General features: G+C 38.3%; 1 protein-coding gene across 1 annotated transcript; it reads right to left on the bottom strand.

Moving 5' to 3' along the window:
* Window positions 1–52: 52 nt before the first annotated feature.
* On the bottom strand, window positions 53–13,006 carry LOC116300853 (uncharacterized). Its single transcript, XM_031709812.2, has 24 exons — window positions 12,834–13,006; window positions 11,859–12,016; window positions 11,262–11,416; window positions 10,649–10,779; window positions 10,211–10,346; window positions 9,995–10,137; window positions 9,607–9,828; window positions 8,767–8,859; window positions 8,421–8,524; window positions 7,967–8,068; window positions 7,620–7,691; window positions 7,247–7,377; window positions 6,829–6,915; window positions 6,448–6,513; window positions 5,981–6,073; window positions 5,328–5,394; window positions 4,976–5,140; window positions 4,501–4,547; window positions 3,945–3,986; window positions 3,678–3,864; window positions 2,821–3,084; window positions 2,228–2,352; window positions 1,846–1,941; window positions 53–1,370 (listed from the first exon to the last, which is right to left on the bottom strand). Exons 1-24 carry the CDS (start codon window positions 12,937–12,939, stop codon window positions 1,235–1,237), a joined length of 2,928 nt encoding a protein of 975 aa, XP_031565672.2. The 5' UTR covers window positions 12,940–13,006; the 3' UTR covers window positions 53–1,234.
* Window positions 13,007–13,047: the final 41 nt, after the last annotated feature.

Raw genomic sequence — 13,047 nt, 5'->3', positions numbered from 1 at the left:
GAGAACGACTCCAAATGCAAACTAGTCTTTTTTTGGTCCTTTTTTTTTGTTTGTTTTTTTGTCGTGTTAGCCAATCAGAAGAGCAGGTGAATTCGCCCAATGTTAATTCGCTTCCATAATGTGTCCCTTTTTGCTTTCATCACGAAGAAAAAGCATCTTTTACTTCTCGGGTCAATAGATAAAGGTTCAAACGCTAGGACGAGGTTTTGCATTAGAATTCAAGACAGAGGGCCGCCTAATGCAAAACCGAGCCCGTGCGTTTGAACTGGTTTAAAATATCAACTAAGCCCTAAATTCCATTGTTTCGATGCAAAACACGAAATACTAAATTATAATGAATTCAGAGAGATAGATTACTGTTGCTTTGTTCTTTTGGAAATAGAGTACAATATATCCGCGTTTGCACTCTATTGTTCCGATAGAAATAAAAATAGTACTGTTTTCATACCTTGCGTTCTCTCGGGCAAGTATAAGGAAAAGTAATTAAAAACCTATCCCGGGTTTATAATTCACCCGCGCTCTCCCCTGTTGATATCAATTGCGCCGCCGGCTTTAAGAATCTGGGTTTTACGCCGAATTTAAGAACCTACATCAAACGATGGATTTAGGGTGTGGTTGATTTTTAAACCTATTTAGTTCGTTGTTTGTTGTGCACATTTCAGACCATGTGACCATGGTGAATGGGCAATTTGCATACAAAGGTAAATGGGGTTTATTTTCAATCTCGTACGCAGAGATTCTCCGGGTACGATATTGGTCTACTGTGAGCAACTCTGTGAGCAAAAATATGAACTACAAACCATCAAAGGAGTCCCAAATTTTTCTTCCTGAATCAAGTAATTTTTGGGCAATCGAAGTGTAATCCAAGCAATTCCAATTAACAACTCTATAAACGATAACTGGAATTTTAATTTTCAAATATAGTGTATACTATTAATCAACTATAGTGTATACTATTAATCAACTATAGTGTATACTATTAATCAACTATAGTGTATATTATTGATCAACTATTATTTTGACGCATTTGTTCCTTGTATTCTATCCAAGTTACAATTCAATACTTGAATTTTTCTGGATTTCTCTTCCCGACTCGAAATGGTAACGAATGGAATACCGTGTTAGAAGCGGAAATCTTTTTCCTTCCATGAATTTGCCATCGCTCTTTCTTTGGAATAAACTGGTACCCCCCTAAAACTTCGTTATACGTCGGGGAAGACAGACAATGAATAGTTCAGGTATGTATTTCATTTTCTTGAGGTAATAGTCGTAGTAATATCTTCTGTAGTTGCTTCTTAGCTGATAATAATCCACCTTGCTTGTTTCGTAGCAAGTAAACTTTCTGATACTGTCCAATCAGTCCTAGCAGCCTGAAAAAGATAACGAAACAAAAATGAACTTTGTATTCATGAAAACAGATTTCCTCGATTTGCTTTCCCCTGTACACGTGCATCGAGAGTTCACCTGCTCAAGGGGTCAAAAATTGATATATTTTGGTATATTTGATTTGGATTCCAATTTGCTCTTGAATATTTAATGAAAATTGTGCTCGATAAGAAAAATACAATTAAAATATAGCAATTTTTACTACCCATGATCCCACTTTTTGACCCCTTGTTTAGCGCTTAGAGCAGTAGCGCTGAACTCTTGTTGAACGTGCATGACGACTTGAGTGAGCAAAGGCTTTATCGACTCCATTCCACCGACAGTCGTACGGCGCATGACCATTTGCAGATGACTGCTTTAGAGAAAGGGCTTTTGATTGCAAACCACTGCGCATGCGTATGAGCTCCTTTCTTTACCCCACCCCAAAAACTGCAAGTTAGCAAGCGTCTGTTGACCTACCTATTAGCAAGGTCTGTCCTGTTAATGATTGGCACATCTTTTAGGGTCTTTACATTTATGTTTTGTTTCTTGGCCAGTAAGATGACTCGACATATCCTGACAAAAAGGACTCAGATTACTTAAAAGAAAGAAACGCGGGATAACGCCACGAACACTACCCCTAATCTTCGCGCGGTAGTTTCCAAGTACACTTCTTCCAATTTTGAGTGTAAAAGGAAACCTGGGAGGGGGACCACGCGTGCAAACCATGGTGCAAAAAAAAAAAACAAACAAAAAAAACAAGAATGCGCCCCAAAATGAAAATATAAAATTCAGTTGACGAAGAAAAAAATCTCCAGAATTCCTGTATCTTTCCATCCCCTCCATTTCAATGATTACATACTTGCAAAGGTACACTAAGATATCGATAGTGATGTCTAGCTCTTTCAGGATTTCACTGTTCTGGGCACATTTGGGTTCTGCAGATTGGTAAGTGTTTTGGCATTGACGAATGTGACGTGTAGCTTGCTGTAAATGTGAAAAAGAAAGGAAATAAAAATATATTGAGCCAATGATGATATTCAATTCCATTGTTTCTACCAGAAGTTCTTGAATGTCAGGCCTGCATTTCTAAACCTTCGGAGAGTGTGATTGGTCGGTTTTGAATTGATAAAGATGACATTTGATTGGTCGATATTTAATAGGTCAACGAATGTGATTGGTCCATTTTGCACTTCATAATTGACTGCGATTGGTGTATACAATCCAGTTTATGAAACGATCCCTTCCCAAAAGTATTTGGATGCGAATTTTACACGAAACACAAAAGAAATCACACTTTTTTCGATGGATTTTATTGCATTTCTTCTGTATTTTCATGTTAGCTTCGCATTCAAGATACTTTTAAGAAGGCGGATGGGTTAGCTATTAGATACCTTCTGCGATTGACGTCTTTTTTTCTAGCGTCTTAATTGAACGATCTTAAATCATTCTTACCTGTAGAGTATCGAGGCCTATGGATGTCAACTCTGTATCTCCGCCATCGTGCAAAAGTCTCCACAGTAGGGTCCCCTCGTGTGAATATGCCACAGGATGAACCCCACGGGTCTCCTGAGGGGCATGACTTGCCTGTTCGGCCTCAATTTTTACTAGAAAGGAATGAACTTTACCAAGGTCGTTAAGAGCGAGCCCGATTTTTCCCGAAGCATCAAGGAAAGCATGTCTGCTGATGATGTCTGGCAGGGAAGACTGGACTACAGTCTATAAAAAAGGAAGTAAAAATACATCAAAGACATTTTAAAACCCTTCGTCTTCTTTATTTCAATTAAACCCCGCCCTCACAACTGACCACCCCTTCCCTCAACACGCACCACCCCTACCCTCAACACGCACCACCCCTTCCCTCAACACGCACCACCCCTACCCTCAACACGAACCATCCCTACCCTCAACATCAAGCCACGCTTTTTTTAAAACCATCCACTTTCAAATTTCGAACCCTAAACAACCTCTGGGCTGATCAATGTCAGGACGCGGCTTACTCACAGATGGAATTAGAATTTAGCATGTTAGGTTGAAGTTGTGAAAGGCCAATTGGTCCTCTTCTTCAGTCGTTTCATACAAGGCTCGTAATTTACCTATTACGCATGTTCTTATATGATTTCCGAGCCCATCCCACACGGCTTACCGCCTCATCTCCCGTGTTGGGTTTAGTGGAGGCAGGAAATCGAACCAGAGACTTCAGGGGTGAGAGCCGAGGGTACAATCCTTACAGCACCCTAGTTTCCTTAAGGTCTACTTGTTTGAAATCCACGCAACGCTATTTTAACACTCTGGTCAATTTATTAACTCACCATGTCTGTATCTGCCTTCCACGACAAACCAGCACCTGATAAGAATGCTGGGACACTCATACACAGAGGATTCACGTGACCAGGTAGAGACCAATCGCAGACGAGCATGCCTAGAGCATCACACGTAACAGCCGTCTGTACGGCGTTGTTGATTAGTGTCAAGCTGTCGTCTGTATTAGCACATGCGCTAAAAGAAAAAGATAGTTAAGAAGGGTGATTCAAAAACTAAATATATCAATGAGGAGAAAAAATTCGTAATGTCCTTACCTGTTCCATGTCAAGGTGCCAGGACAGACAAAGAAACCAACTCTGACAAGAAATGAAAATATCAATCAAGTTTTGGAAACTTTCCAAGCTATTAAGGTATCAGTCATTATTTAAGTCGGAGGGGGGAGGGGGTGGGTGGAGGAGGAAATGGGGGTACCTCTTTTTTTAGTGGAACAGGGGGGCCTTGAAAGGTCAAAATGAGGATTGGGAAGATTTTTTAAACGATTGAAGGAGGTACCCGAAAAACATGGTTGCTATTAGGTTGGGTCTCTAACTAGTCTCTAACGGGCACAAGAAAAAGGGTTTCAATATTTTCGTATACTTGCTGTATTGATTCACTACAGTGGGTTACTTCTGTCAAGCAAAAACCTTCGGGACCTTGCCTGGTGTTCGCTTAAAAAAGGGTGTCCGTTCAATAAATAAAATATTTGTTTCAAATCAAATAATTTAGGAAAATTGTGGAATAATTTTAGAAAAATTTACCGCGCAACTAACTGGTCGTTTAATAAGGGTTGTCCTCTTAATAGAGGTATCAATGTACGGTTTTATAACATACCCGGCGTCTGACAGCAATCTACAGTGTTTCATGAAATCATAATCAACCTGTAGAAGAGAATTAGATAATTGAAATATTTTAGCAAACACAAGAAGAAAAATATAAGGAAATTCCTAAATCACAATCGACCTGAAGAAGAAAAGTGCAATATTTTAGCAGCTTTTTTGAATCATTATCAACCTGTAGATACTCCTTGTCGACCTTAGCAATTTTTCTATGATTTTTTCTGCTTTTGGTCACAAATTTAAGTTCGTAATAGCGAGGGCACCACTACAGCATATTACAGCGGACAAGAAAGGTTTAAATTTCTTACGGTTGGTGAAAAACCAGATAATCCATAGAAAATCTCTTGAAATACACAGGACGACCAGAAACAGATGGTAGATCTGTTGGTAGAACTATGCAACTGAGGAATTCGCGTAATGGGTTAACCCAAAACTGCATGGTATAGAAATGGCCGTGGGGACTCACTTACCCTTCCACCGTATTCCATGGCGATTACATCTGTGGGTAGATTACTATGCAACTGAGGATGTTCGTGCAACGGGTTAGCCCAAAACTGCATGGTACGACCATGGGATCGACAGGATTTATACATACGTTGAAGGTACTCCATGTACAGGCCTTCTTTTCCTTTGGCCTGAAATAAAAACACGAGTTAGGTTGGCGTTTACATGAAAACGATTTACGAAAATGAATAATTATCATGTATTGCTGGGTGGAAAAGAAAGGAAAAGAGAAGAGAAGAGAAGGGAAGGGAAGGGAAGGGAAGGGAAGGGAAGAGAAATGAAGAGAAGAGAAGAGAAGAGAAGACACCTTTAATTTACCTCAGCGATAACATAGGATTTTCCTCTACCGAATTCATCAGTAACATCAACTCCCACATGAGCGAATCTACGACGTAAAGAAATAATGAGTTAATATTCTATGGTCGATACCGGCAAATAAAAAAAACTACCCTATCATACAGCCACTAGACTGTGCCGGATAAAAGAGGACGAGCCCTCTCTCTCTCTGCTCTCCGGCCTAGCCTGTGTGCAGTCGCTTCCCACTCCTCTCCTCAAGGGGGGGAGGGGAGGGGGTGAAAAGCGGCTGTACAAAGGCTACTCCCTTTCTGGTCTGTGGCAGCTGGATTTGAATGTTTGAATTCTGTCGGCGTATTTTGATACTACGATGCCGTCACCTGATTGGCTCGGTCAGGTTAAGCGGGAAGGGCGTGGGATCAATTACTGGCCAGACCAACACTCAGGGTCTTACTTAAAATCTGAGAAGAAATTGCTGCTTCTGTAATTACATCTATAAATGGTTAGAATTTCGTGTAGTTTGGATAATAACGTAAAATGACGTAAGGAAACCCTGGCAGTGATCACCCTCAGTGTTTGGCCTCTAAGAATGATTTACTAATGTATGGGACTATAAATATTTGACTGTATGGACCTATAGAATTTTCTTAGTCGTGTTAAGCGATAGAATAAAATACCTGGAGGAGGAAAAGCATGGGAATGTCTGGTTGTGAAGATCGAGAACGAAATTGATACTCTCTTGACTAGATGGGCAAAGACAACTGTGAACTCTGAAAAAAAATAAGAGAGGACTTAGGTTAGGCTTCACGTTAACACAAAAAAAATCATGCATTGCATTTCTAGGCAATTATAAAGGAGTAAAAATACATTTTCCCAATTTTGATGCATCCGGGACTCATTTGACCTTTGTTAGACTGATGCTTGCCAAGGACCCAAATGTGTCCCAGGACTCACTTCACTTGTGTTGACAAGGACCTCTTAATGATTGGTACCCATAATGCAATGCATGCTTGGGACCCTTTGAAAATCATTTCTGACACAATCCTAACACGAGTATCAGGCTCTCCTTCCTTTTCCCCTCTCCCCAGCCCCCTACCCCAAAGGCCTTAATCTTATAATGAACTATGTCTTGGCAAATACTTACTTTTCATCTATTACCTCTAGGTCTATAGGGATCTCTGCTAAATGCGCATATTGTTTGAACTTTATCCTGGAAAAAAATTGAAATGAAATATAGGACTTATTATTAATATCGCATTTCTTCCATTATGCATGAGGTGTATAATAATGAAATAATAAAAACTATATTTTGAAACATAAAGTCATCCTCATTTTGTGATGGTAGCAGTTCACAGCCAGTGGCTCAGGAGTAAAAAAAACCTGATGTTTGCGGGGGGAAGAAAACTAGAGAACTCGAGGAAAACCCTTAAAACACCAAAAAAGGATTGACTGCAGGTGAGAAGAGATGCGTGGTGACATACTTCCATTAAATAACAAAGTAAAGAATATACAAATGCTGACTTACCACTGACTAAAGCCAGACAAGCTCTCAACATGAGGTACTAATTCAATATACCTTGCTTTACAATACTTGTCTAGTTTGATGATGTCACTAGGAAAAGAAAATCAAAAGGCCTACTGAAAGATTGTGGATTACAATATACAAAACGTTCCCTGATCGGCTGATTCACTTTGGCTGAGATAAAACGAGGTCACCAATGATAGATCCAGGATAATTTCAAAGGAGTGGGTGTTACCTAAAAAGCAAGTATATAGCTTCCTCTTTAGATTTTACAGTACTCTTTATTTTTACTTTTAATACTACAAAACAGGGGCAGCTAGCACACACCTTACACACCCCTCCCCCCTTCAATCTGTCTTTGGTCACCAGGATGATTCAAGAAACAAAGGCAAACTTGGTCCACAGAAGAAGTACTTCCTACCCTTGTGTGTATGGTGTGTTGTTCCTATGCACGCTATCATGTCCACGGTAAGCAAATGTATTTTGCATGTAAAGCTGAAGTTGATTAATCTTGACACTTGATAATACATCTACCAAAGACAAGAGAGTTTCCTAGACAGAAAGGAAAGAAACCGCTTCAACAGTTCAGTAAAAAATGGAAACAGAGCTTTTTGGCTTGGGTGTAACGTTTCCCCATTTCAGACCACGTGTCATTTTCTTGAGAATAAGATTCTTTGCTTGAGTTGTATCCATATTTATGTGTCTTCTCATGCACAACCATTAAACAAAGAAATAATACTCTAGGGAATGGCAGGTGGTCTGACATAGGAAAATATTACAACCAAGCTCCTTACCAGTTTTGGAACCCTTCCAGTTGATACATCAATTAGAACACCACGGTATTTAACATCCGGCCAATCACTTATCTAAGAATCATGAAGACAATAAATTAACCTCAAACACTTAGGTGATACAGAGTTTCCCTACGAGTGGGAAATGTACAACTTATATTACTTTCGACAAGAACCAAGTATAGTTAGTGTTAAATGGTTTCAAACTTTATTTTTGGACTCCATTTTCCATCACAACACAGTTATCAATACCATTATTAAATTAAAATATATAAATATATAAAGAATATTAAAGTAAAGTATAGCTGCTACAAAATGATCTAAGAGCTAAAATACAACCCAGTACTGACCTGTGATGTTGGAACACCTTTGTCTTTACACGACCGTAATAACTGTAGAACAGTGTTAAGTGCATACCACAAGGAGACCGCTTCACTGGCCATGATGGACATCTTAAATTAACACAAAATTAATATAGATCTGAGTTTTCAAATAAATATGTTGACCATTTTGATGAAATATGCTTATAATAATGGATGTTCATTGGTCGTACATGATGACTAACCACATCAGACTGACCAACATGTGACCAGTCAATGTGACTGGTCAAGAGCACCAGCCTATGAGGTGTTGGGATGGATAAGTGCCAATTTCAGTTGACCAGCCAATATTTCCAACCCTGAAACTAACTACCCCCTCACGAACCACTGCACTGGGATGGCTGTGGTGGAAAGGACAAACCACAGGGAGCCCAATGAAAACTGGTTGGTTTAAAGCTGAGTTTGACTTATTGAAAGTAGTCACCTTGGCTGTTGATACATTGATTTTATAACCTTCAGGTCTGGTAAATAAATTGGGACAAATCTTGCAATCAATGCTTCCAGATGGCAATGGAGTCCATTCACCATCTGAAAAAAGAATTTACCATTAAAATTGATGGGCCTTTAGCCATACTTCAAACATGTATATTGTCATGAGAATAGATACCTTTGTGCATTAATATAATTGAGACAACACATGGAGGAATTCATTGTTACAGTCAACATGGCTGCTGCATGAGTAAGTCACATAAAATACTCAGGGATGGGGTGGATTCTCGACTGTTGTCCCTCCACTCTTACAGCAAGAAAAAATAAGTCTTTCTACATACCTTCTGCAATAATGGTCATATCTATTTCATATCCAGCTTGTTTGAAATGTGGCTCCATTGTTTCCCACATGGTACACAGCTCTTGTAGACAGCCTTCAAAACAGATTGAAGTGCATTTATATTCATTTAAAATCTAAGTCAACAAATTAACTTGAGTGTCGAGCAATGAGCCAGTGAAGTGCAAATACTTAGTACACATTATGTAACACTGAAACAAATGATGTTCCAGTGACTTTAAAGTGTGAAAGTGTGCAAGAAATTGTGGCAGCAGTTTTCATATGATGGTGAAAAGCTTGGTGCTATATGTGTGGGCACATTAATAGCGCAGCACACTACTTCTAAAAATAGCTTAAAGATTCAGACAAACATTACATTCTGTTTAACCGCTACGAGAATTATACGAACCAATTTTATTATTTTTACTTAAAGTTACAATAATAACCCATGTAAGCTAAAATCAACTGTGATCGGCTGTGAAAATTATCTGCTGAAAGTAAACTTGTAAGTTTGTTTGTCCGAATTTCGCCTTTGTCTTCGTTTTTATGACGTCATGGTGGCGCTGCGCTATTGTCATGACCAAGATGTTTTCTAGAATTTTGATAAGCTGAAATTTTTCTGGCTCAATGTGATTGGTCTGGCAGTGCTGTAATCTTGGCATGACCGTATCTGTGTCATGTTGATGCCCTGTTTTGGGTATTTGATTAGGTAGAGAGTAAATTCTCCTGCTGTGATTGGCCTGGAGTATGCTTAACAATGTCACATTTCACGCTCATGCAATGAGCTTATCAGTAGTCATGCAAAAACTGCTCTAGCAGTAGTACATGACCTTACAAATATTACCTGTACTGGGTCTGTGGATGTAAACAAGAAGAGTGGAAGAGGGTTTATAATGTCCACCTCTAATCTCTAGCACTCGCTGTGGTGATGGCCACAAAGTACCAAATAATGGATCTTTAGAAGCACTGGATTCAGTTGACAGCTGTCTTGCACGCATCGAAGGAGAGAGAGATGGTAGTAGCGAGGCTGTTTCTATGGATGTTGCTGATTCAGAAACAAAAGAATCTGAAAGAAACAAAGAACTATTCGTTAAGGGTCAGAGAGCAGAGAATGCTCTGGTAAATAAGCAAAATTCTCCAGCTTTAACTACCATGATCTTCTCCTATTAGAACCCTGATGACATAATTATTAATCATATAATTTAATTTTCTGGTCAAAAACAAAATTTTACCTGCATCTGAGAAATCTTTATCATTTCCAAGTAAGACTCCATTCTGGACAATTTTTCTGTCTTTTATACTGGCAGACCTCAAAAAGACAGACCTCATTACTTCATCAGAAGCCAGATCTACTGGAGTTTTACCTTTGATGCCACTGAAATACAAAGATCAAATTAATGTCTGCAGTCATGCAAGTGCATTACCACTCAATCTAGTTTTCTACTTACCCATCTGTTGCCTTAATATTTGGGTTCGCACCAAACTCTAGAAGTATTTGGACAACTTGACAGTCTCCTCTTTTGACAGCATCGTGCAGTGGTGTCTCTCCATTGGCATTTTGTATGTTTACTTCAGCATTATTCTCTGTGAAAATCATTAAACGATTTCATATTTTCCTATTTCAGACCATACATTTGTCATTCTCTTGAGAATACAATTCCTTGGTTGTCAGAGTTGTAACTAGATTTTTTATGTATCTTCTTATGTGCAACCATTAAACAAAGAAATAATACATATAGGAATGGCAAGTGGTATTGGTTCAAAATGGGAAAACATTATACCCAAGCTAAAAGGATCTATTATTATTATTATTATTATTATTATTTAATAAATGAATAAGTGAATATTATGTTTGATTTGTACTAGCTAAAAGTCTTTTTCCTTACCACACAAGAGTCTGACCATCTCCTCTGTCCCATAACTTGCAACCCAATGTAGAACCTTATTGTCACTTTCGGCACCATCAGAAGCATTTGGACTCACTCCACACTTGAGAAGCCGAGACACCCTTGGAACACTGACAAAAAAAAAGAAGCTTAAATATGGTGTAGTGATAGCTCAATTACAGTGAGGGGACTCGTTATTAAGCAGACATCCTTAAAGGGACAGCTAGTTGGGTCGTTCTAATTCTTTTCTTATATGTACTGTGAAACAAACCCATATTCAGAGCACACTCTTTATTAAGTAGACGCCAGGCAAGGTCCTGAAGGTCTCCGCTTAATAGAGGTCACACTGTATTTACAGTAAAACAAACCTTTATTCATAGAGGTACCATGGTACTTACAGACCTTTATTCAGTAGATACCCTTTTTAAGTGGATACCAGACAATGTCCTGCAGGTGTCCACTTAATAGAGGTACCACAGTGAGTGCAATTCATACATTTATAAATTTCACACTGTTTGAAATCCATGATTAAGTTTAATTTATTCAGGTAAAGGTTTGAATTATTCAGGTATTTTCTAAAAGCCTTGAATATAATGAATAAATGCTGACTTACTTCCCCCCAGCGGCAGCTTGTAATAATTCTTCATTATAAATCCCAAGTATATTCTTATCAGTACAGTAATCAAATGCTGTTGCCCCTTCGTGGTTAGTAATGGTAGGGTCTGCTCCTGCTGAAAGCAGAGCTCTGACACCATCGGCAAAACCTAACTGTAACATAAACAGACAATGACATCATTTTAAATGTAGTCCCATAATCTTAAACCTCCTTGTAACCTCAAAAAAGATTAAAAATAACTTGGTTTAAGATTCCAGGGTAAAATAAGCAGTGAATAGAAGTCCACAGGATCTCAAGATCTCCACAGGATCTCAATATAATGGGTAATTTGAAACATATAATAAGGTATTCAAGATAATTGGATGTATTCCATTATAGCTACCACTCTGGAGGATAATGACAAAGATCAACATTTGATATATACTGCACTACAAATATAAGGCAGCCCAGGAAAGAGCCTCTTAGCCCCACTTTCATAATTTTTAAAGCAAGTTGTGGTATTCCCCTGAGCCCCACTACATTAGCCCTCCCCTTCCCCCTTGCTCAAAAATATGCCCCACAGTCCCATTTTTACAGAATATTTTTGGTATTAACCTTGGTTGCTAAATGAAGACATGTCCCAGCATCACTGTCAACGTAGTTTAAAATAATCTTCAATATGTCATAAGGATCTGTATATTCTTCAAAATATCTTTGTCTTGCCATAGGGTCATCCTCCTCATCATCTCCAAATAGTTCACCTTCTTCCCTAACTGGAGAAAACAACAAGAACTGGGATTTATATGTACTTTATTTTGAAAATCATTGAATTATTCTTATTCCTTTATAACAAGTGTATTATTGCTTAAAGGTTGAAGCATTTTCTTTCCTTTCACTTTCTCTGCTTCCCTTTCTTATAATTATTCCTCCTCCTTTCTTTTTATTTTTCTCTCCCATTCCATTCCTTTCTTTTCCCTTTCTTTCCATTCCATTCCTAAGTTCCCTTCCTTACTTTACCTTTCCATAAAGAAGAATGTAAATTATATTGATTTAAAGTTCTGACTTCAATGAAAAAGTGGGAATGGAAACAGTAAAATGAAAATAGAACAAAATATTTAATATTGAGGGAAATATATTTACGCGAAATGAACCAAGGTTGGAATGAATGAATAGATGTTTTTAACAGCATTTCACAATTTTTTTTAACGTAAAATATGCCTAAAAATAAACACACATGATCTCCTTGCGCGTTTTGCTAGCAACGTAAGCTATTGGTTTGATTTTCCACTGTCATATAAATCACTAACAAAGACAGAATGCGCTATTCATAACAACAAAAATATCTCGATATTATCGAAGCATTTTTGTAAACAATGCATAATGTTCTTTTTTTTGTCCTTTTTCCTCAAGGTTTTCTAAAAATATAAGAACAAGATAATGAAATCTAATGTAAAAATGGAATAAAAATACTATTCAAATACAAAGAAAAGCAAGCACTCTTTGTAAAGTAGCATAGGAAGGAGAAATACTTTGACTTTTCGAAAGCCGGCGAAGAGAGCGAAGAGAACAGCTGAGAATGAAAGAGCTTACATTCAGCTGCAGTAGAAAGAATGCTCCTGACGATGTCTGCCCTCCCGAGTAAAATGGCATCACGAAGATTGGACACGCTTTCTTTTAGTGCAGCTTCATCGTCCATTATTTTTCTTTAAACGTGGAAAATATTCCACATCATCTGACTTTTGCTCCCGAAAAAACAAAATGGCCGTCACATGAGCCCGTGATACGGAAATCATAACCAGCGGTA

Source organism: Actinia tenebrosa, unplaced genomic scaffold (genome assembly GCF_029948245.1).
Source record: "Actinia tenebrosa isolate PJP-AT-01 unplaced genomic scaffold, QUT_ActTen_1.0 PGA_scaffold8__29_contigs__length_14323225, whole genome shotgun sequence".
Classification (NCBI taxonomy): Eukaryota; Metazoa; Cnidaria; class Anthozoa; order Actiniaria; family Actiniidae; genus Actinia; species Actinia tenebrosa.
This window is presented reverse-complemented; position numbering and strand designations above follow the sequence as displayed.